Raw genomic sequence first — 25,460 nt, forward strand, 5'->3', positions numbered from 1 at the left:
TTGCTGGTGTTGAACAGTCCAGCTGTTCTCAGGAGTATCTTGGTCCTTCAGTTCAGGGCAGTCCTCTGAGGTTTCAGAGGTCGCTGGTCTCTGTCGGATGCGTCGCTGTGCAGGTTCTTTGAGTGTGGAGGCAGGCCGGTAGGGCTAGGGCCAATGCAGTTGTCGTCTCCGTAGGCTCTGCAGTGCTTTCAGGTCAGCAGTCCTCCTTCTTGTTGTAGGTTGCAAGAATCTGATTTCCTGGGTTCTGGGTCGCCTCTAAATACTAAATTTAGGGGTGAGTTTAGGTCAGGCAGGCAGTGACCAATGGCTACTGTCCTGGAGGGTGGCCCCTGACCGCGACTGCCGGACTCTCAGATCCCGACGTCTGGAAAAGACCCTGCACCCGCAGCCCCCAGGACCTGAAGGATTGGAACTCCAGTGCAGGAGTGACCCCCAGGAGGCCCTCTCCCTTGCCCAGGTGGTGGCTACCCCGAGGAGCCCCTCCCTTGCCTGCCTGCATCGCTGAAGAGACCCCTTGGTCTCCCATTGATTCCAATTGAAAACCCGACGTGTGTTTGCACACTGCACCCGGCCGCCCCCGTGCTGCTGAGGGTGTACTTTCTGTGCTAACTTGTGTCCCCCCCGGTGCCCTACAAAACCCCCCTGGTCTGCCCTCCGAAGACGCAGGTACTTACCTGCTGGCAGACTGGAACCGGGGCACCCCCTTCTCCATTGAAGCCTATGCGTTTTGGGCACCACTTTGAATTCTGCACCTGACCGGCCCTGAGCTGCTGGTGTGGTAACTTTGGGGTTGCTCTGAACCCCCAACGGTGGGCTACCTTGGACCCAAACTTGAACCCCATAGGTGGTTTACTTACCTGCAAAAACTAACAAACTCTTACTCCCCCTAGGAACTGTGAAAATTGCACTGGGTCTAGTTTTAAAATAGCTATATGTGATTTATATGAAAACTGTGTATGCTATTTTGATTATTCAAAGTTCCTAAAGTACCTACCTGCAATACCTTTCATTTGAAGTATTACATGTAAAGTTTGACCCTGTGGTTCGTAAAATAAACTAAGAAAAGATATTTTTCTATACAAAAACCTATTGGCCTGGAATTGTCTCTGAGTGTGTGTTCCTCATTTATTGCCTGTGTGTGTACAACAAATGCTTAACACTACTCCTTTGATAAGCCTGCTGCTCGACCACACTACCACAAAATAGAGCATTAGTATTATCTCTTTTTGCCACTATCTTACCTCTAAGGGGAACCCTTGGACTCTGTGCATACTATTCCTTACTTTGAAATAGTGCATTCAGAGCCAACTTCCTACACCATGGTGTACCACATTTAAAACCAAATGCCTGTGGTGATCTTTGTCCATTCTTGTGGGTATTGTGCTATTCTGCCTCCCACTGGTGTTGCATGTGGGTTTGAGGCTTTTTCTGAGTCATTTGGAGTTTCTTCCTCCGCTGCAGTTTGTCCTTTAGCTCTCCCTTTAGCCTGAAAGGGCTGCCTTGTGGGATGTAGTATGGTAGACTTCACAAACTATATGCAGAGCTTGGACTGGCTCTCTGGAGACAGCTCTCCGTCTCACAGAGCTGGCCATAGGTTAGATGCCATTTTTTCAAGGCCAGGTTTGATCTCCAGGAACGATTATCAGGAGGTAGACTGGTCTGATCATTTTTTATTATCATTTACTTTGGCTCGGCCTCTACCTACAGCTAAACCCCTATTTAATACTGCCCTAAAAAGACCATGAATTAAAATTAATAAGGGCAATCTCTCTCAGGCCTTGAAAGCAGGTTGGGGTAATGCTGAGCCATTAGGTGGCTCCCAACTGGAGATTTTTGAATGCGGCTTGAAAAGGGCCATTGATGAGCTTGCTCCTCGGGCCAGATCTAATTCTAACGGCCATCGGGCGCACTCTGCCCCCTTGTTCTCCGAGGAGTTCAAAAATCTCCAAAGAAATAACCGCAGGCAAGAGCGAAAATGGCTCCTGAATAAATCCCTTGCTGAAAGAGGAATTCTAAGGGAGTCCCTGAGGAAGTATAAAATAGCCATTAAGCTAGCTAAAACTGCATATTTCTCCAATACTATAAGAGGGGCCTTGAATTCACCGAGGGGAACTGTTTAAGACAGTCCATTCTTTAACCTCTCCTTCAGCAGCAGTCACCCCATTGGATAATTCCCCACAATTCTGTCTGTCAGAGGCAGACTTTTTCTATAATAAAATTATCAAATTGTTGACTAATTTTAGTCCCTAAAAGGTTTCAGAGGTCGCTGGTCCCTGTCGGATGCGTCGCTGTGCAGGTTCTTTGAGTGTGGAGGCAGGCCGGTAGGGCTAGGGCCAATGCAGTTGTCATCTCCGTAGTCTCTGCAGTGCTTTCAGGTCAGCAGTCCTCCTTCTTGTTGTAGGTTGCAAGAATCTGATTTCCTGGGTTCTGGGTAGCCCCTAAATACTAAATTTAGGGGTGAGTTTAGGTCAGGCAGACAGTGACCAATGGCTACTGTCCTGGAGGGTGGCTACACCCTGTTGGCGCCTCCTCTCTGAGGGGAGGGGAACACATCCCTAATCCTATTTGGGGAATCCTCCAATCTCAAGATGTAGAGTTTCTAAAGGCAGGGGTCACCTCAGCTCAGGACACCTTAGGGGCTGTCCTGACTGGTGGGTGACTCATCCTTGTTTTTCTCATTATCCTCTCCTGCCTTGCCACCGAAAGTGGGGGCAGTGGCCGGAGGGGCGGGCCTCTCCACTAGCTGGGATGCCCTGGGGTGCTGTAACAAAAGGCATGAGCCTTTGAGGCTCACCGCCAGGTGTTACAGTTCCTGCAGGGGAGGTGAGAAGCACCTCAACCAAGTACAGGCTTTGTTCCTGGCCACAGAGTGACATAGGCACTCTCCCCATGTGGCCAGAAACTCGTCTGGTTGTGGCAGGCTGGCAGAAACTGGTCAGCCTAGCACTAGGAGTCGGACTGGTATTCAGGGGGCATCTCTAAGATGCCCTCTGGGTGCATTTTACAATAAATCCCACACTGGCATCAGTGTGCACTTATTGTTCTGAGAAGTTTGATATCAAACTTCCCAGGTACTTTGACACTGTAGGGGCATAGTGCTCATGGACATATGCCCTCATCTGTGGTATAGTGCACCCTGCCTTAGGGCTGTAAGGCCTGCTAGAGGGTTGACTTACCTATGCCACCGGCAGTGAGAGGTGGACATGGCACTCTGAGGGGAGTGCCACGTTGACTTAGTCATTTTCTCCCCACCAGCACACACAAGCTGTGAGCTAGTGTGCATGTGCTGAGTGAGGGGTCTCCAGGGTGGCATAAGTCATGCTGCAGCCCTTAAAGACCTTCCCTGGCATCAGGGCCCTTGGTACTTGGTACTTGTGTGCCAGGGCAGTGCCAATCGTGGGAACAAAGGTACAATTTAGGGAAAGAACACTGGTGCTGGGGCCTGGTTAGAATGGTCACAGCACACTTTCAGTCATAACTGGCATCAACAAAAGGCAAAAAGTCAGGGGGTAACCATGCTAAGGAAGGCATTTCCTTACAACGTCATTCAAGAAAACTTCAGAGCTCCTCCTTTTGCTTCCAGACCCACAAGCGAAAAATAAATAAATCTGAAGATGACTACCATGCACAGAAACTTCTAGGGTGCCATCTGATGTCACACACAGAACGGATCAAGCACCAAATGGTGGTCGACGACGCTCAGAGGTTAAAAAAAGAAAAAAGGAAACAGACAATTCCGGTACCAACCACTAGATGGCGGAAAAATGCACAGTATCAGAATCCAGAAGAGAATTTATGCTGCAAAACCAATTTCGCATCTCACTCAGAAATGATCTCCATTATAAAGAAGAATGCACAGAGGACAGAAAGAAGGAAAATGTTACTCACTTGTAATACTTGTTCTGCATTGTATGATTCTCACTGAAGTCATAAATGTTGAACAGCCCTGCCTGCGTGCAGGGATCCTGGAACGCTTGTTTATACATATTTTCTGACACTGGATTTAGCCGTCTCAATGTTCAACCGTCTGGTGGAAATAAGGAAGGACGAGACTTCAATTGAAAGGTGTACTGCTTTGTAAAATTTTAGGACCCATTTTTCTGTTGTGACTTTTCTACACTCCTCCAAATTTCTTGTTACACTTTTGTCCTCTAGAGTGACGAACAGAGCAGATGAAGTGTTAGCCTCATTGCTTAATTTGCTGGTTTTGGTCTCTGTAAGGCTGCTAAGGGTGATGATGTCTGCCTTGATATGATCATCTTAAATACTGATTCTGCTGCTGTTTCTGTGACTGATGGCCTAGCTGTTCTGTGTGTAATAGAGCCACTGAGGGGACAGAATCCTCTCTCTTTGATAATTTCTAGTATCCCGGGAACGAAACTGAGATCAATAAAAATGCTCTACTCTTCCAGTTCTGGTGCTTCTCGAGTCTTCGATTTTTTTTCTTCATCCTCTACATTTTCCCATCTGCTTGAGGACAAGAGTATGAAGCCTGTAGATGGGCAATTCAAAATTGTTTCCTTGGGCATCTAGCTTCAAGGTAGTGAGACAATATCAGGAAGTCTATCTGATGGAAATACTGTGACAGTAATTGTCACTTCTAGATCTTCAGCATCAACAGCAGCACTTCTAACTTTAAACCAGATGACCTTCACTTAAAGTTTTTAAGATACCTTTTCTCTCTTTTGGCAAGTTGTTAGCAAATTTCTGTTAGGATTCCCATAAGGCTCTGCTGTATCTTTCCATTAGTGTAGGATTACTAGCCATTTTGAGAGCTGTGGCAGAGGATCTGCAGGTCTGCCTTATCATTGCATCTATCTTTTGTTATCTCTCTCTGGAGGTACGTTTTCAGAGGTGAAGGGTGTTTCCTTTCAACTGCAGAAACAACGACAGAAACCAGTTTTGGTGATTTTTCTTTCTTTTTTTTTTTTTTTTTTTAGAGAACAAGGAACCTTTTCTGTCCCTTTCTACTTTTTAAGAACTATTCGTGTTACAAATGTCAAAGTAGACGTAGTCAGGAATTTTTCCTCTCCTAGTTCTGTAAATCCTGGAACTAGTGGAAGTATAGATCTCGGAGAAGCCCTCTGCTGCAAGGTCTCCATGATGAAAGATTGGTGCATATGGAACTTCTATTGGAATGTTTAATTTAGCTGCACCTCTGGTAAGTATGGCTTGAAAACCTACGGCACCTACTGAAGATGGACGACGAGACGATAGGGAAAACACTGGTGAATATGGTATATCTCTGTTGTACTGAGTTGCACTCCGATATTGGAGCTTTTCTCTTTTGTTTACAAAGGTCAAATCATCATGGGGGAGGAGTAACCGAGTCTGTTGGTCCCAGAACCAGTAGGATTGAGGGCCCTTGCAGAGACAGAGGAGCAGTGTGTGTAAATTCTTTGGTGATCTGGGAATGGTAGTAAATTCAAAGGCTGAAGACAAACCTGCAAAGGATCTTCTGTTGGAATAATGAGCCTTGGTCTCTTTGGAAAGGTGGGCTCGTCTCCATGATCAACTGCTTCTTATTGATGAATAGTAGTGGAATATTGAAGTTGAATGTCTCGATGCCCAACATCTTGATGTCGAAAGGTGACAGACATGGTCTGTGGCAAGATGTGGTGCAGTTTCGAAGTACATGAGTGCCCTGGAGTGCTTTGACATTGTATGCTGTCATTTAGGTGCCACCAACGTTAAACTTGTTGATGTCAGTCTTACTAGTGTAGAAGCCATGACTTGCTAAGGCAGCAGTGCTGATGTCAACGGTGGAGGTCTCAACATAGATTAAGTCAACGTTGTTGGCAATGGTACTGATAAGGAAGATGACAGCATCTTTTGTGTTGGAGTACCGTCAGCCCTATTGACCACAACCATGTTGGTGCCAATGCTTTTGGATGGGATACTCTTGTGAATAGCAGGAGTGTTTAGAATAGTGACAGTGGCACCTTTTATGTTTCTTCTCTCTGGAATGCCCTCTGTAGGGGGCCTGTCATACGATGAAGCTGGTGCAGTAGAGGGAGTGAGGGAGGCCCCTCGTCTTCTCTTTTTTCCTTTCTTGTGAAACTCTGAGGTCCTCCAGTTTCCCTATAAGGCAAGAATCTTCCCTGTCTCTGAGGGCTCTTTTCGTCATTCTGTAAAACAAAATGTCCCATTTATGAAATAATGAGATGGACGTAAACAGATAACGTAGTCTGTGTGACTCAGAGGCCGCCTTTTTCCTCCAACACTCCAAAAGGAGCACTTCGCAAAAAGTAAAGCCATTGGAGAAAAAAAAATACTCCTGGTGATAAAAAACAGAGAGGATGTTCAGGTCTTCAAAAGATGTCAAGTGAAATATGAAAGACTCTTTGTAAGGAAATGCCTCCTTGGCATGGTTGCCCCCTGACTTTTTGCCTTTGCTGATGCTATGTTTACAATTGAAAGTGTGCTGAGGCCTGCTAACCAGGCCCCAGCACCAGTGTTCTTTCCCTAACCTGTACTTTTGTATCCACAATTGGCAGACCCTGGCATCCAGATAAGTCCCTTGTAACTGGTACTTCTAGTACCAAGGGCCCTGATGCCAAGGAAGGTCTCTAAGGGCTGCAGCATGTCTTATGCCACCCTGGAGACCTCTCACTCAGCACAGACACCCTGCTTACCAGCTTGTGTGTGCTAGTGAGGACAAAACGAGTAAGTCGACATGGCACTCCCCTCAGGGTGCCATGCCAGCCTCTCACTGCCTATGCAGTATAGGTAAGACACCCCTCTAGCAGGCCTTACAGCCCTAAGGCAGGGTGCACTATACCATAGGTGAGGGTACCAGTGCATGAGCATGGTACCCCTACAGTGTCTAAACAAAACCTTAGACGTTGTAAGTGCAGGGTAGCCATAAGAGTATATGGTCTGGGAGTTTGTCAAACACGAACTCCACAGCACCATAATGGCTACACTGAAAACTGGGAAGTTTGGTATCAAACTTCTCAGCACAATAAATGCACACTGATGCCAGTGTACATTTTATTGTAAAATACACCCCAGAGGGCACCTTAGAGGTGCCCCCTGAAACTTAACCGACTATCTGTGTAGGCTGACTAGTTTTAGCAGCCTGCCACAAACCGAGACATGTTGCTGGCCCCATGGGGAGAGTGCCTTTGTCACTCTGAGGCCAGTAACAAAGCCTGCACTGGGTGGAGATGCTAACACCTCCCCCAGGCAGGAAGTGTCACACCTGGCGGTGAGCCTCAAAGGCTCACCTCCTTTGTGCCAACCCAGCAGGACACTCCAGCTAGTGGAGTTGCCCGCCCCCTCCGGCCAGGCCCCACTTTTGGCGGCAAGGCCGGAGAAAATAATGAGAAAAACAAGGAGGAGTCACTGGCCAGTCAGGACAGCCCCTAAGGTGTCCTGAGCTGAGGTGACTCTGACTTTTAGAAATCCTCCATCTTGCAGATGGAGGATTCCCCCAATAGGGTTAGGATTGTGACCCCCTCCCCTTGGGAGGAGGCACAAAGAGGGTGTACCCACCCTCAGGGCTAGTAGCCATTGGCTACTAACCCCCCAGACCTAAACACGCCCTTAAATTTAGTATTTAAGGGCTACCCTGAACCCTAGAAAATTAGATTCCTGCAACTACAAGAAGAAGGACTGCCCAGCTGAAAACCCCTGCAGCGGAAGACCAGAAGACGACAACTGCCTTGGCTCCAGAAACTCACCGGCCTGTCTCCTGCCTTCCAAAGATCCTGCTCCAGCGACGCCTTCCAAAGGGACCAGCGACCTCGACATCCTCTGAGGACTGCCCCTGCTTCGAAAAGACAAGAAACTCCAGAGGACAGCGGACCTGCTCCAAGAAAAGCTGCAACTTTGTTTCCAGCGACTTTAAAGAACCCTGCAAGCTCCCCGCAAGAAGCGTGAGACTTGCAACACTGCACCCGGCGACCCCGACTCGGCTGGTGGCGATCCAACACCTCAGGAGGGACCCCAGGACTACTCTGATACTGTGAGTACCAAAACCTGTCCCCCCTGAGCCCCCACAGCGCCGCCTGCAGAGGGAATCCAGAGGCTTCCCCTGACCGCGACTCGTTGAACCTAAAGTCCCGACACCTGGGAGAGACCCTGCACCCGCAGCCCCCAGGACCTGAAGGACCGGACTTTCACTGGAGAAGTGACCCCCAGGAGTCCCTCTCCCTTCCCCAAGTGGAGGTTTCCCCGAGGAATCCCCCCCTTGTCTGCCTGCAGCGCTGAAGAGATCCCGAGATCTCTCATAGACTAACATTGCGAACCCGACGCCTGTTTCTACACTGCACCCGGCCGCCCCCGCGCTGCTGAGGGTGAAATTTCTGTGTGGACTTGTGTCCCCCCCGGTGCCCTACAAAACCCCCCCTGGTCTGCCCTCCGAAGACGCGGGTACTTACCTGCTAGCAGACCGGAACCGGGGCATCCCCTTCTCTCCATTCTAGCCTATGTGTTTTGGGCACCACTTTGAACTCTGCACCTGACCGGCCCTGAGCTGCTGGTGTGGTGACTTTGGGGTTGCTCTGAACCCCCAACGGTGGGCTACCTTGGACCAAGAACTAAGCCCTGTAAGTGTCTTACTTACCTGGTAAAACTAACCAAAACTTACCTCCCCTAGGAACTGTGAAAATTGCACTAAGTGTCCACTTTTAAAACAGCTATTTGTCAATAACTTGAAAAGTATACATGCAATTTTTATGATTTGAAGTTCCTAAAGTACTTACCTGCAATACCTTTCGAATGAGATATTACATGTAGAATTTGAACCTGTGGTTCTTAAAATAAACTAAGAAAAGATATTTTTCTATATAAAAACCTATTGGCTGGATTTGTCTCTGAGTGTGTGTACCTCATTTATTGTCTATGTGTATGTACAACAAATGCTTAACACTACTCCTTGGATAAGCCTACTGCTCGACCACACTACCACAAAATAGAGCATTAGTATTATCTCTTTTTGCCACTATCTTACCTCTAAGGGGAACCCTTGGACTCTGTGCATGCTATTCCTTACTTTGAAATAGCACATACAGAGCCAACTTCCTACACTCTTGTTTGAAGAAAAAAATCCCCCAAAAAGGATGGGTTTATCATTTTGAAGAGCTCTGAGATCCAGTCAACACCATCCAGAAAAAAGATCCAAGACTGTGTGGCAAACTGCCTGTACAGGAAGAAATGGAAGATGACAACTCTAGTGTACAGTGCATGCTGAGAGGCACCTTTCTCTTCATTTTTTCTCTGCAGGAACAGCAGGGATTTGGCTATCTTTCTTTATAGGACACATTGCTACTTTAAATCTTGCAGTGTGGCTTCAATTTATAATTGGAATTAAGCTTCTATAGGCTTTTTCTGCAGTAAAATGCAGTTAAAACTGGACTCTCACAGACTTACGTTGGTGTCACCCGAGTTCATCACTGAGGTGGCTACCTTTTACATCAGAAAATATGTATAAAGAAGAATTCCAGGATCCCCACACACAGGTGGAACTATTCTACATTCACGACTATCAGTGATAAGTCTAGGATGCAGAACAGCAGTTGTGCTACCACGGCTGAAGAAAGAGCACAATAAAGTTGTGGGCCTTAAACAATAAATTGAACAACCAATTAACATTACAGATAGTAAAAGAATGCTGTTTTAAAGTCACTTTAAGAATATAAGAGAATACACTGTGATTTGCAAACTGATAGACATAAGAACCCTATTCTCCAGGTTAAAGGAGCTTCTGCCTCTTCAATGAAATAGGATTTTAGGCTAAAGAGGCAAAAGAATGGTTTATTTCTGTATTAAGCAAATGAAAAGGGATGTACTATAAAAAGTAGATCAAGTGTTTCTTGAATTTCATAAAAAAAAATAATGGTTACTGTTAATTTGGATTGGTTTACCCCAATTGCTACATTTGTTCCAAAAACAATATTTTTTTTAAAAAAGGAAAAAAAAATAAAAGTACTACGTTAGTGCAACTGACAATCAATACTTACTAATATATTGTCTGGCTTAATATCAGCATGAAGAATATTGCATCTTTTAAGAAGTTTTAATGCCAGGAAAAGTTGCTGACTGTAGGATCGAACTGCCTTAATATGGAGACCGACATCCTTGCCATATTTTTTCAATACCTCCCGCAAGTTCATACTTGAAGAGAAAAACAAAAAACAACTTGGTATGTTCCCACATAAAAGTAATAGGTCATCAAAATCAAATATGTAACAACAAGATGGCAATACATTCAAAGTGTAAAAAAACAAAACAACAGTTGACACAAAAAAATGGCAATATAATTAGGATGATCATTAAGTGTACTGGACTTTTCTCAACTTCTATGAAAGCTAAATGCTGAAGACTGTCAGGAAGTTATATGTATTGGGGATGTTTCTTTTAATTGTCTATGATGTATCTTGTGGTGCAGTAAGTAGGACAAAAACAACTTACCAATGCATTAATTTCAAACAAATATATTTAAATACAACTCTAAATATATATTTGGTTTGGAAAAGAAGTGCCTGTCAACAGAAGATTATTGTAGGAAGTTGGCTCTGTATGTGCTATTTCAAAGTAAGGAATAGCATGCACAGAGTCCAAGGGTTCCCCTTAGAGGTAAAATAGTGGTAAAAATAGATAATACTAATGCTCTATTTTGTGGTAGTGTGGTCGAGCAGTAGGCTTATCCAAGGAGTAGTGTTAAGCATTTGTTGTACATACACATAGACAATAAATGAGGTACACACACTCAGAGACAAATCCAGCCAATAGGTTTTTGTATAGAAAAATATCTTTTCTTAGTTTATTTTAAGAACCATAGGTTCAAATTCTACATGTAATAGCTCATTCGAAAGGTATTGCAGGTAAGTACTTTAGGAACTTCAAATCATCAAAATTGCATGTATACTTTTCAAGTTATTCACAAATAGCTGTTTTAAAAGTGGACACTTAGTGCAATTTTCACAGTTCCTAGGGGAGGTAAGTATTTGTTAGTTTTACCAGGTAAGTAAGACACTTACAGGGTTCAGTTCTTGGTCCAAGGTAGCCCACCGTTGGGGGTTCAGAGCAACCCCAAAGTCACCACACCAGCAGCTCAGGGCCGGTCAGGTGCAGAGTTCAAAGTGGTGCCCAAAACACATAGGCTAGAATGGAGAGAAGGGGGTGCCCCGGTTCCGGTCTGCTTGCAGGTAAGTACCCGCGTCTTCGGAGGGCAGACCAGGGGGGTTTTGTAGGGCACCGGGGGGGACACAAGTCCACACAGAAATTTCACCCTCAGCAGCGCGGGGGCGGCCGGGTGCAGTGTAGAAACAAGCGTCGGGTTTGTAATGGAAGTCAATGGGAGATCTAGGGATCTCTTCAGCGCTGCAGGCAGGCAAGGGGGGGGTTCCTCGGGGAAACCTCCACTTGGGCCAGGGAGAGGGACTCCTGGGGGTCACTCCTCCAGTGAAAGTCCGGTCCTTCAGGTCCTGGGGGCTGCGGGTGCAGGGTCTCTCCCAGGTGTCGGGACTTTGGTTTCAAAGAGTCGCGGTCAGGGGAAGCCTCGGGATTCCCTCTGCAGGCGGCGCTGTGGGGACTCAGGGGGGACAGGTTTTTGTACTCACAGTCTTAGAGTAGTCCTGGGGTCCCTCCTGAGGTGTTGGATCGCCACCAGCCGAGTCGGGGTCGCCGGGTGCAGTGTTGCAAGTCTCACGCCTTTTGCGGGGAGCTTGCAGGGTTCTTTAAAGCTGCTGGAAACAAAGTTGCAGCCTTTCTTGGAGCAGGTCCGCTGTCCTCGGGAGTTTCTTGTCTTTTCGAAGCAGGGGCAGTCCTCAGAGGATGTCGAGGTCGCTGGTCCCTTTGGAAGGCGTCGCTGGAGCAGGATCTTTGGAAGGCAGGAGACAGGCCGGTGAGTTTCTGGAGCCAAGGCAGTTGTCGTCTTCTGGTCTTCCTCTGCAGGGGTTTTTCAGCTAGGCAGTCCTTCTTCTTGTAGTTGCAGGAATCTAATTTTCTAGGGTTCAGGGTAGCCCTTAAATACTAAATTTAAGGGCGTGTTTAGGTCTGGGGGGTTAGTAGCCAATGGCTACTAGCCCTGAGGGTGGGTACACCCTCTTTGTGCCTCCTCCCAAGGGGAGGGGGTCACAATCCTAACCCTATTGGGGGAATCCTCCATCTGCAAGATGGAGGATTTCTAAAAGTCAGAGTCACCTCAGCTCAGGACACCTTAGGGGCTGTCCTGACTGGCCAGTGACTCCTCCTTGTTGCTTTCTTTGTTCCCTCCAGCCTTGCCGCCAAAAGTGGGGGCCGTGGCCGGAGGGGGCGGGCAACTCCACTAAGCTGGAGTGCCCTGCTGGGCTGTGACAAAGGGGTGAGCCTTTGAGGCTCACCGCCAGGTGTCACAGCTCCTGCCTGGGGGAGGTGTTAGCATCTCCACCCAGTGCAGGCTTTGTTACTGGCCTCAGAGTGACAAAGGCACTCTCCCCATGGGGCCAGCAACATGTCTCTGGTGTGGCAGGCTGCTGGAACTAGTCAGCCTACACAGACAGTCGGTTAAGTTTCAGGGGGCACCTCTAAGGTGCCCTCTGTGGTGTATTTTACAATAAAATGTACACTGGCATCAGTGTGCATTTATTGTGCTGAGAAGTTTGATACCAAACTTCCCAGTTTTCAGTGTAGCCATTATGGTGCTGTGGAGTTCGTGTTTGACAGACTCCCAGACCATATACTCTTATGGCTACCCTGCACTTACAATGTCTAAGGTTTTGTTTAGACACTGTAGGGGTACCATGCTCATGCACTGGTACCCTCACCTATGGTATAGTGCACCCTGCCTTAGGGCTGTAAGGCCTGCTAGAGGGGTGTCTTACCTATACTGCATAGGCAGTGAGAGGCTGGCATGGCACCCTGAGGGGAGTGCCATGTCGACTTACTCGTTTGGTCCTCACTAGCACACACAAGCTGGCAAGCAGTGTGTCTGTGCTGAGTGAGAGGTCTCCAGGGTGGCATAAGACATGCTGCATCCCTTAGAGACCTTCCTTGGCATCAGGGCCCTTGGTACTAGAAGTACCAGTTACAAGGGACTTATCTGGATGCCAGGGTCTGCCAATTGTGGATACAAAAGTACAGGTTAGGGAAAGAACACTGGTGCTGGGGCCTGGTTAGCAGGCCTCAGCACACTTTCAATTGTAAACATAGCATCAGCAAAGGCAAAAAGTCAGGGGGCAACCATGCCAAGGAGGCATTTCCTTACACAACCCCCCCCCAAACGAAAGAGGATGAGACTAACCTTTCCCAAGAGAGTCTTCATTTTCTAAGTGGAAGAACCTGGAAAGGCCATCTGCATTGGCATGGGCAGTCCCAGGTCTGTGTTCCACTATAAAGTCCATTCCCTGTAGGGAGATGGACCACCTCAACAGTTTAGGATTTTCACCTTTCATTTGCATCAGCCATTTGAGAGGTCTGTGGTCAGTTTGAACTAGGAAGTGAGTCCCAAAGAGGTATGGTCTCAGCTTCTTCAGGGACCAAACCACAGCAAAGGCCTCCCTCTCAATGGCACTCCAACGCTGCTCCCTGGGGAGTAACCTCCTGCTAATGAAAGCAACAGGCTGGTCAAGGCCATCATCATTTGTTTGGGACAAAACTGCCCCTATCCCATGTTCAGAGGCATCAGTCTGCACAATGAACTGCTTAGAATAATCTGGAGCTTTGAGAACTGGTGCTGAGCACATTGCTTGTTTCAGGGTGTCAAAGGCCTGTTGGCAGTCCACAGTCCAGTTCACTTTCTTGGGCATTTTCTTGGAGGTGAGCTCAGTGAGGGCTGTCACAATGGATCCATATCCCTTCACAAACCTCCTGTAGTACCCAGTCAAGCCAAGGAATGCCCTGACTTGAGTCTGGGTTTTTGGAGCTACCCAGTCCAGAATGGTCTGGATCTTGGGTTGGAGTGGCTGAACTTGGCCTCCACCTACAAGGTGGCCCAAGTAAACCACAGTTCCCTGCCCTATCTGGCATTTGGATGCCTTGATAGAGAGGCCTGCAGATTGCAGAGCCTTCAAAACCTTCTTCAGGTGGACCAGGTGATCCTGCCAGGTGGAGCTAAAGACAGCAATATCATCAAGATAAGCTGTGCTAAAGGACTCCAAGCCAGCAAGGACTTGATTCACCAACCTTTGGAAGGTGGCAGGGGCATTCTTTAAACCAAAGGGCATAACAGTAAACTGATAATGCCCATCAGGTGTGGAGAATGCTGTCTTTTCTTTTGCTCCAGGCGCCATTTTTATTTGCCAGTACCCTGCTGTCAAGTCAAAGGTACTTAGAAATTTGGCAGCACCTAACTTATCAATGAGCTCATCAGCTCTTGGAATTGGATGGGCATCTGTCTTGGTGACAGAGTTGAGCCCTCTGTAGTCCACACAAAACCTCATCTCTTTCTTTCCATCTTTGGTGTGAGGTTTGGGGACTAAGACCACTGGGCTAGCCCAGGGGCTGTCAGAGCGCTCAATCACTCCCAATTCCAGCATCTTGTGGACTTCCATCTTGATGCTTTCCTTAACATGGTCAGACTGTCTGAAGATTTTGTTCTTGACAGGCATGCTGTCTCCTGTGTCCACATCATGGGTACACAGGTGTGTCTGACCAGGGGTTAGGGAGAAAAGCTCAGGAAACTGTTGTAGGACTCTCCTACAATCAGCCTGCTGTTGGCCAGAGAGGGTGTCTGAGTAGATCACTCCATCTACTGTGCCATCTTTTGGGTCTGATGACAGAAGATCAGGGAGAGGTTCACTCTCTGCCTCCTGATCCTCATCTGTTACCATTAACAGATTCACATCAGCCCTGTCATGGAAGAGCTTAAGGCGGTTCACATGGATCACCCTCTTGGGGCTCCTGCTTGTGCCCAGGTCCACCAGGTAGGTGACCTGACTCTTCCTCTCTAGCACTGGGTAAGGGCCACTCCATTTGTCCTGGAGTGCCCTGGGAGCCACAGGCTCCAGAACCCAGACTTTCTGCCCTGGTTGGAACTCAACCAGTGCAGCCTTTTGGTCATACCAAAACTTCTGGAGTTGTTGGCTGGCCTCAAGGTTTTTGGTTGCCTTTTCCATGTACTCTGCCATTCTAGAGCGAAGGCCAAGTACATAGTCCACTATGTCCTGTTTAGGCTCATGGAGAGGTCTCTCCCAGCCTTCTTTAACAAGGGCAAGTGGTCCCCTTACAGGATGACCAAACAGAAGTTCAAAGGGTGAGAACCCTACTCCCTTCTGTGGTACCTCCCTGTAAGCGAAAAGCAGACATGGCAGGAGGACATCCCATCTCCTTTTGAGTTTTTCTGGGAGCCCCATGATCATGCCCTTTAATGTCTTGTTGAATCTCTCAACTAAGCCATTAGTTTGTGGATGGTAAGGTGTAGTGAATTTATAAGTCACTCCACACTCATTCCACATGTGCTTTAGGTATGCTGACATGAAGTTGGTACCTCTGTCAGACACCACCTCCTTAGGGAAACCCACTCTGGTAAAGATACCAATGAGGGCCTTGGCTACTGCAGGGGCAGTAGTCGACCTAAGGGGAATAGCTTCAGGATACCTGGTAGCATGATCCACTACTACCAGGATATACATATTTCCTGAGGCTGTGGGAGGTTCCAGTGGACCAACTATGTCCACACCCACTCTTTCAAAGGGCACCCCCACCACAGGAAGTGGAATGAGGGGGGCCTTTGGATGCCCACCTGTCTTACCACTGGCTTGACAGGTGGGGCAGGAGAGGCAAAACTCCTTAACCATGTTGGACATATTGGGCCAGTAGAAGTGGTTGACTAACCTCTCCCACGTCTTGGTTTGTCCCAAATGTCCAGCAAGGGGAATGTCATGGGCCAATGTTAGGATGAACTCTCTGAACAGCTGAGGCACTACCACTCTCCTAGTGGCACCAGGTTTGGGGTCTCTGGCCTCAGTGTACAGGAGCCCATCTTCCCAATAGACCCTATGTGTTCCATTTTTCTTGCCTTTGGACTCTTCAGCAGCTTGCTGCCTAAGGCCTTCAAGAGAGGGACAGGTTTCTTGTCCCTTACACAGCTCCTCCCTTGAGGGTCCCCCTGGGCCTAAGAGCTCAACCTGATAAGGTTCAAGCTCCAAAGGCTCAGTTCCCTCAGAGGGCAGAACTTCTTCCTGAGAAGAGAGGTTCCCTTTCTTTTGCTGTGTTGCAGTTGGTTTCCCAACTGACTTTCCTGTTCTCTTGGTAGGCTGGGCCATTTTTCCAGACTCCAGCTCTACTTTTTCACCCTGTGCCTTGCATTGTGCTCTTGTTTTCACACACACCAGTTCAGGGATACCCAGCATTGCTGCATGGGTTTTTAGCTCTACCTCAGCCCATGCTGAGGACTCCAGGTCATTTCCAAGCAGACAGTCCACTGGGATATTTGAGGAGACCACCACCTGCTTCAGGCCATTGACCCCTCCCCATTCTAAAGTAACCATTGCCATGGGATGTACTTTTCTCTGATTGTCAGCGTTGGTGACTGTGTAAGTTTTTCCAGTCAGGTATTGGCCAGGGGAAACCAGTTTCTCTGTCACCATGGTGACACTGGCACCTGTATCCCTCAGGCCCTCTATTCTAGTCCCATTAATTAAGAGTTGCTGTCTGTATTTTTGCATGTTAGGCGGCCAGACAGCTAGTGTGGCTAAATCCACCCCACCCTCAGAAACTAGAGTAGCTTCAGTGTGGACCCTGATTTGCTCTGGGCACACTGTTGATCCCACTTGGAGACTAGCCATACCAGTGTTACCTGGATGGGAGTTTGGAGTGGAACCTTTCTTGGGACAGGCCTTGTCTCCAGTTTGGTGTCCATGCTGTTTACAGCTATGACACCAGGCCTTTTTGGGATCAAAGTTTTTACCCTTGTACCCATTGTTTTGTGAAGAGGCTCTGGGCCCACCCTCCTGTGCAGGTTTTTGGGGGCCTGTAGAAGACTCTTTACTATTTTTAGTTTTGGTTGTCTCATCACCCTTCTGCTGGGGAGTCTTTGTGACCCCTTTCTTTTGGTCACCCCCTGTTGAAGTCTTGGACACCCTTGTCTTGACCCAATGGTCCGCCTTCTTTCCCAATTCTTGGGGAGAAATTGGTCCTAGGTCTACCAGATGCTGATGCAGTTTATCATTGAAACAATTACTTAACAGGTGTTCTTTCACAAATAAATTGTACAGCCCATCATAATTACTTACACCACTGCCTTGAATCCAACCATCTAGTGTTTTCACTGAGTAGTCAACAAAGTCAACCCAGGTCTGGCTCGAGGATTTTTGAGCCCCCCTGAACCTAATCCTGTACTCCTCAGTGGAGAATCCAAAGCCCTCAATCAGGGTACCCTTCATGAGGTCATAAGATTCTGCATCTTGTCCAGAGAGTGTGAGGAGTCTATCCCTACACTTTCCTGTGAACATTTCCCAAAGGAGAGCACCCCAGTGAGATCTGTTCACTTTTCTGGTTACACAAGCCCTCTCAAAAGCTGTGAACCATTTGGTGATGTCATCACCATCTTCATATTTAGTTACAATCCCTTTGGGGATTTTCAACATGTCAGGAGAATCTCTGACCCTATTTATGTTGCTGCCACCATTGATGGGTCCTAGGCCCATCTCTTGTCTTTCCCTCTCTATGGCTAGGATCTGTCTTTCCAAAGCCAATCTTTTGGCCATCCTGGCTAACTGGATGTCCTCTTCACTGGGGTTATCCTCAGTGATTTCAGAGTTGTTGGTCCCTCCTGTGAGGGAACCAGCATCTCTGACTATTATTTGTGGAGTCAGGGCTTGAGAAGCCCTGCTCTCCCTAAGTAGGACTGGAGGGGGGGAATTTCCCTCCAAGTCACTATCTTCATCCTCTGAGTTGCCATCCTCAGAGGGGTTGGCCTTTTCAAACTCTGCCAAAAGCTCCTGGAGCTGTACTTTGGTAGGTTTGGGGCCCATTGCTATTTTCTTTAGTTTACAGAGTGACCTTAGCTCTCTCATCTGTAGATGGAGGTAAGGTGTGGTGTCGAGTTCCACCACATTCACATCTGTGCTAGACATTATGCTTCTAAAAGTTGGAATACTTTTTAAGAAACTAAAACTGGTTCTAGAATCTAATTCAAACTTTTACCAAACTTTTAAACTCTAAAAGAAATGCTAAACAGGATCTAACACAAGGCCCTAGCAGGTCTTTTAAGAATTTAGAAAACTTTTCAAATTGCAAAAATCAATTTCTAATGACAATTTTGGAATTTGTCGTGTGATCAGGTATTGGCTGAGTAGTCCAGCAAATGCAAAGTCTTGTACCCCACCGCTGATCCACCAATGTAGGAAGTTGGCTCTGTATGTGCTATTTCAAAGTAAGGAATAGCATGCACAGAGTCCAAGGGTTCCCCTTAGAGGTAAAATAGTGGTAAAAATAGATAATACTAATGCTCTATTTTGTGGTAGTGTGGTCGAGCAGTAGGCTTATCCAAGGAGTAGTGTTAAGCATTTGTTGTACATACACATAGACAATAAATGAGGTACACACACTCAGAGACAAATCCAGCCAATAGGTTTTTGTATAGAAAAATATCTTTTCTTAGTTTATTTTAAGAACCATAGGTTCAAATTCTACATGTAATAGCTCATTCGAAAGGTATTGCAGGTAAGTACTTTAGGAACTTCAAATCATCAAAATTGCATGTATACTTTTCAAGTTATTCACAAATAGCTGTTTTAAAAGTGGACACTTAGTGCAATTTTCACAGTTCCTAGGGGAGGTAAGTATTTGTTAGTTTTACCAGGTAAGTAAGACACTTACAGGGTTCAGTTCTTGGTCCAAGGTAGCCCACCGTTGGGGGTTCAGAGCAACCCCAAAGTCACCACACCAGCAGCTCAGGGCCGGTCAGGTGCAGAGTTCAAAGTGGTGCCCAAAACACATAGGCTAGAATGGAGAGAAGGGGGTGCCCCGGTTCCGGTCTGCTTGCAGGTAAGTACCCGCGTCTTCGGAGGGCAGACCAGGGGGGTTTTGTAGGGCACCGGGGGGGACACAAGTCCACACAGAAATTTCACCCTCAGCAGCGCGGGGGCGGCCGGGTGCAGTGTAGAAACAAGCGTCGGGTTTGTAATGGAAGTCAATGGGAGATCTAGGGATCTCTTCAGCGCTGCAGGCAGGCAAGGGGGGGGTTCCTCGGGGAAACCTCCACTTGGGCCAGGGAGAGGGACTCCTGGGGGTCACTCCTCCAGTGAAAGTCCGGTCCTTCAGGTCCTGGGGGCTGCGGGTGCAGGGTCTCTCCCAGGTGTCGGGACTTTGGTTTCAAAGAGTCGCGGTCAGGGGAAGCCTCGGGATTCCCTCTGCAGGCGGCGCTGTGGGGACTCAGGGGGGACAGGTTTTTGTACTCACAGTCTTAGAGTAGTCCTGGGGTCCCTCCTGAGGTGTTGGATCGCCACCAGCCGAGTCGGGGTCGCCGGGTGCAGTGTTGCAAGTCTCACGCCTTTTGCGGGGAGCTTGCAGGGTTCTTTAAAGCTGCTGGAAACAAAGTTGCAGCCTTTCTTGGAGCAGGTCCGCTGTCCTCGGGAGTTTCTTGTCTTTTCGAAGCAGGGGCAGTCCTCAAAGGATGTCGAGGTCGCTGGTCCCTTTGGAAGGCGTCGCTGGAGCAGGATCTTTGGAAGGCAGGAGACAGGCCGGTGAGTTTCTGGAGCCAAGGCAGTTGTCGTCTTCTGGTCTTCCTCTGCAGGGGTTTTTCAGCTAGGCAGTCCTTCTTCTTGTAGTTGCAGGAATCTAATTTTCTAGGGTTCAGGGTAGCCCTTAAATACTAAATTTAAGGGCGTGTTTAGGTCTGGGGGGTTAGTAGCCAATGGCTACTAGCCCTGAGGGTGGGTACACCCTCTTTGTGCCTCCTCCCAAGGGGAGGGGGTCACAATCCTAACCCTATTGGGGGAATCCTCCATCTGCAAGATGGAGGATTTCTAAAAGTCAGAGTCACCTCAGCTCAGGACACCTTAGGGGCTGTCCTGACTGGCCAGTGACTCCTCCTTGTTGCTTTCTTTGTTCCCTCCAGCCTTGCCGCCAAAAGTGGGGGCCGTGGCCGGAGGGGGCGGGCAACTCCACTAAGCTGGAGTGCCCTGCTGGGCTGTGACAAAGGGGTGAGCCTTTGAGGCTCACCGCCAGGTGTCACAGCTCCTGCCTGGGGGAGGTGTTAGCATCTCCACCCAGTGCAGGCTTTGTTACTGGCCTCAGAGTGACAAAGGCACTCTCCCCATGGGGCCAGCAACATGTCTCTGGTGTGGCAGGCTGCTGGAACTAGTCAGCCTACACAGACAGTCGGTTAAGTTTCAGGGGGCACCTCTAAGGTGCCCTCTGTGGTGTATTTTACAATAAAATGTACACTGGCATCAGTGTGCATTTATTGTGCTGAGAAGTTTGATACCAAACTTCCCAGTTTTCAGTGTAGCCATTATGGTGCTGTGGAGTTCGTGTTTGACAGACTCCCAGACCATATACTCTTATGGCTACCCTGCACTTACAATGTCTAAGGTTTTGTTTAGACACTGTAGGGGTACCATGCTCATGCACTGGTACCCTCACCTATGGTATAGTGCACCCTGCCTTAGGGCTGTAAGGCCTGCTAGAGGGGTGTCTTACCTATACTGCATAGGCAGTGAGAGGCTGGCATGGCACCCTGAGGGGAGTGCCATGTCGACTTACTCGTTTGGTCCTCACTAGCACACACAAGCTGGCAAGCAGTGTGTCTGTGCTGAGTGAGAGGTCTCCAGGGTGGCATAAGACATGCTGCATCCCTTAGAGACCTTCCTTGGCATCAGGGCCCTTGGTACTAGAAGTACCAGTTACAAGGGACTTATCTGGATGCCAGGGTCTGCCAATTGTGGATACAAAAGTACAGGTTAGGGAAAGAACACTGGTGCTGGGGCCTGGTTAGCAGGCCTCAGCACACTTTCAATTGTAAACATAGCATCAGCAAAGGCAAAAAGTCAGGGGGCAACCATGCCAAGGAGGCATTTCCTTACAATTATGTTATTTAGAATTGATTAATTAGGGGTGTAGGAAAGTACCCTCTTTCTTGGCATGGTTACCCCCATATTCAGCCTGTTGTCAGTGTGTTTGACTATGTTCACTAGGATCCTGCTAACCAGGACCCCAGTGATTATGCTCTCTCCCTTTAAATCTGGTTACTTGAACCACATACACCCCACATTTGGCATTCTATTGCCCCATGTAAGTCCCTAGTTTATGGTACCCAGTGCATTGCGGTACCAGGGGATCCCCATGAGCTGCAGCATGTATTCTGCCACCCATGGAGAACCCATGCAAAGTGTATCTGCAGGCCTGCCATTTCAGACTGCGTGAAAGGGAGCATGCACCCTTCTCACTACAGGTCAATGCACCAGGTCACTGTAAGTCACCCCTTTGGTAGGCCCTCCTAGCCCAGAGGGCAGGGTGCAAGTACCTGTGTAGCCACCCTCGGAAACAGTAGCCAGTGGCTACTGCCATCTGACCCCTGTAACTCCCCTAAATCTCGTATTTAGGGGCATCCCTGAACCTTGCTCACCAGATCCCTGATGACCTCAAGAAAGAAGAAGGACTGAAGAGCCGACCGCCAGCAGTGAAGACCTCTACAAACTCCCGGAGGTCTGTCTCTGACCCTCCGAAAGGACTCCAGAATGGCCCCGGATCCGCAAGCCCTGCCCTCTCTGCAACCAACGGCCACCTGCAGCCTAAATCCAATAGCCCCTCTGTCCCCCCCACCTGAGACCGGATCCAACAAAGATTCCCGACACCCAAAGGTACCCGTGCAACTGCAGTCCCCTGGGCAATCCTAATGACAGCCCAACAACGTCCAGTGGGCACCTCTCCTACTTGTCCAGCCTTTCGTTTCCTGGAACCAACCCCCTGGACCCAGCCTGCAGCATCTTTGTGACCCCTGGGGTTTCCCCAGTGAAAAGCACTGGGCACCCAAAGGTGTGTTTGCACCCAGCACCGCTGAGGGTGTGTGTTTTTATGCCGACCTTTGACACCCTCCCCCTGCCCCGATGCTGACCTACAACCCCCAGGCCTGTACCCTGGAACTGCGGGTACTTACCTGCAATCTGTTTTCTTCCGAGTGCTTCTAGTCCTCATATGATTCCATTTAAAACCAGATGCCAACTTTGACCTTTGCACCCAGCCGGCCGTGTGCTGCTGGTGGTGCACTCTTGGTGTCAACTTGAACTTTGACCTGTGGACTGCCTAACCCCTGAAGACTAGGACTGTTAGTCCAGTGCTTACCTGTTAACTTTGCTAACACTTTTCCTCCTGTGTGGCTGCATTGGTTCCAATGAGAAATTGCACTGTGTCAACTTTTAAAACTGAAAAGTGTTACTTGCCTGTATACTGTTTTGGTCTGCAAAACCTAAACAAAGTACAGTTAATACATATGCTTGATACCTACTTACAACTGTTTTCACCTGCAACAAAGGCCTTTTGGTTCTAGTAATAAAGTAACAAAATATATTTTTGCTATATAAAAACATTAGCCTGGAGTTAGTCATTGAGTGTGTGCCTCATTCCTTGACTGTGTGTGTACAACAAATGCTTTGCACTACCCCCTGATAAGCCTAACTGCTTGACCATAGTATCGCAAAAGACAGCATTAGTATTATCTACTTTAGCCTCTGGGGAAAACTTGGACTCTGTGCGCACTATACCACATTTTGGTATATTATATACAGAGCCAGCTTCCTACATTTGGGATCATACATCTTGTAGTAATAAACCCTCACTGATGACAGTGATGGATTTATTAATACACAAACACCTTAGAGGTCCCCTGAGAACCTACCAACTACCAGTGTGGGGACGGACTAGTTTTAGCCAGCCTGCCGCCACCAGAAAAGAGTCTGCTCTGGGAGAGGTATTACACAGCACCACCCAACTGGATGACATGTGAATCTGCATTCCAAGGCAGGGGGCTTCAAAGAAGCCCACCGCCTTTGGAATGCAGATCTGGCCTCACTCAAAGGAGTGAGGCTAACCCCGTGTCCCAGAACCCATTTGGCACCAGGACAGGTGGGAAATTTAGAATTTTGGGGGTCTACCCCGAGGTCGGTCCCACCTCTAAGGTGAGCTGCCTGATGTGGACACCACATTTAGAAATCTGCCATCTAGGTGTTGGAAGATTTAGGAACTCTGTGACAGGGTTATGCCCACTTCCCCCAGGAAGTGATTATATAGGGGGTATAGTGACCCCAGGGGTAGGTAGCCATTGGCTACTACCCTACACTATCTGAAACACCCTGAAATTCAGTATTTGGTGGAGCCCCTAATACCAGGAAAGCAGATTCCTGCTGACCTACGAAGGATACTCAAGAGCCACAAAAGTAAAGCCTGAGGGAGAAGCACCAGACTTGGCTCCAGCCCTGCTGGCCTGTCTGCTGTTCCCACCAATTTACGCCAAAGTTGACTCGTCCTGCTAGCTGCTGTTCCTCCAAAAGCCTGGGAGGGCTGCCTGCCTTCAACAAAGACCCAGGAACTCCAGTGGAGCAATGGAGCTGCTTACCTGCATCTTGCAGATGCCTCAAGAGACCCGAGAGGACTCCAGACCGCAAACACACAACACCAGAAGGCACCAGTGAACCCTTGCCATCTAGCCTAAGCTGAATTGGACCAACAGTGCTAACGCGGTCCCCCAGGCCTCCAGAGACGAAGCCCACCTTGGACTTGCCAAGGCACGTCTGTTGCCAATCTGGAAACAGACAGCCACTCGGACATCAATGACTCCAGAGCAGACCTTCACCAGAGACCGACATCGGTAACGACCCCTCTCCTCGGGTTCTGCATCCTGAAGAGAGTGACCTCGAGAGGAAAAGCAAAGCATCTTTGGCGCGGCCAGCTCCTGTGATTAACAGCTAGAAGCCACCTCTGCAACCAGAGACACCAGACGTGGAGGTGAGTTCCAAATGTTGATTCCTGGTCCTGGCCCCCAAAGACCTCTACATCCAAATGGTAGAGTGTGTATCCACCTCCAGGTACCAGTTTGTCATGTGGTGCAACTTGCCAACTGCCGCGGACCCAGTCAGCATCAAGGACAGCCAAAGCACCTCTGCACCCGGACTCCGTGGGCAAGGTATTAAGAACTGGACTTATGGACTGCTGGTCTAGGGCCCCAAAGAACCTTACGTCAAGGGGTTTTTCCAAGGAACTCCCCCTGCAAGTGCCAGAGTGCATACTTTGATTTTTCCCACTGACTTCAATGGTAACAGTTTGACAGTAAGAATTGCAGTTATTTTTCAGCACTTCAGAGATTCATAACTCCGTTTTATGTAAGATATAAAGTCAATTTCTGGTGTCTACATTTACATAAAAATAAGCTTTATTTTTCTAAATTGTTGTTGGATTTCCTTGGAGTCGTGTCATTTACTTATCATCCATGTTGGTATTGTGAAATGCTTTACACATGTTCCTCTAGGTAGCCTAACTGTCCTTTGCCACCCTACCAGGACTGAGCTAAGGGTTACTGACGTGAACCTGAGATCCACTACTGGGTAATGTACTAGCATTATCTGGTAAGACTCCCCAGTCATACCACATAATACTGCCACCTTGCTACACTTGCAAAACATACTTATATGATCGTATTGATTTTTGTGCCTAAATTCATATAAAGATATTTATTATTTTTGTAAATTAGGATGGATTTCCTTATTGGGTCGTGTCTCATTTATTGACTGTGTGTATTTGCGGATGTCTACTCCTTTCTGATAAGCCTAAGGCAGCTCAATCACACTACCTCCTAAAAGAGCACATTGGGAATGCTAGAGCAAGCCTCTGTCCACTAGTATGGGAACTCCTGGACTCTTTGAAATATATATCTCATTTTGATATATAAAAAGCCAGCTCCCTACATAGGTGGTGCAGCGGTGGGGTACAAGACTTTGACATTTGCTGTACCACTTGGTTAAAAAGGGATCACACAATGAAATCCAAAATGGTCTTTAGTTAGGAAATATTTTTTCAAAATTCTGATTTTTCAAAATTGTTTAACCCTTTAAATGCAGGCGTCGGCCACTGGCCGACGCCCGCACTACCTCCCTGGTGCGGGTCACGACCAGTGGCCGACACCAGGGAGGGGGTTAATAAATCTGTACCCGAGGATTTTTTTGTTCCCTGGGAGACACGGAAGCTTTGTGGATTTCCCAATCGGAGCAAGAAGCGGCTTTTAAAGGTAGGTGCCCCCTGGGGGTAATTAAAAAAAAAAAAAAAAAACAATATTAAAAAATGGACAGTGGGGGGGTCGTCCGTGGGCAGATATATATATATATCACTTTTGTCAATACATGTGTGGTTTCTCTGGGGGCTGCGATCGGCCCCCAGGAAAAACAGACCCACATGTAAAAGTGATATGGAAAATGTCACTTACCCAGTGTACATCTGTTCATGGCATGAGACACTGCAGATTCACATGGTTTGCACATCCCGCCATCTAGTGTTGGGCTCGGAGTGTTACAAGTTGTTTTTCTTCGAAAAAGTCTTTTTGA

The 25,460-nt window shown here is 47.9% G+C and overlaps 1 protein-coding gene across 9 annotated transcripts in view; it reads right to left on the minus strand.

Moving 5' to 3' along the window:
• PRP4K (pre-mRNA processing factor kinase PRP4K) overlaps positions 1-25,460 on the minus strand; it is a 361,290-nt gene that overhangs the window by 133,411 nt on the left and 202,419 nt on the right. For all 9 annotated transcript variants that reach the window (XR_011199946.1, XR_011199942.1, XR_011199948.1 and 6 more), the window contains exon 11: positions 9,966-10,119. Coding sequence is in view for 1 of the 9 variants with exons in the window: in XM_069217572.1 (XP_069073673.1) it covers positions 9,966-10,119 (154 nt within the window). In the remaining 8 variants the exon portion in view is untranslated. The remainder of the gene's footprint in view (positions 1-9,965; positions 10,120-25,460) is intronic.

The sequence above is a fragment of the Pleurodeles waltl genome, chromosome 2_1 (genome assembly GCF_031143425.1).
Source record: "Pleurodeles waltl isolate 20211129_DDA chromosome 2_1, aPleWal1.hap1.20221129, whole genome shotgun sequence".
In the NCBI taxonomy this organism is placed as follows: Eukaryota; Metazoa; Chordata; class Amphibia; order Caudata; family Salamandridae; genus Pleurodeles; species Pleurodeles waltl.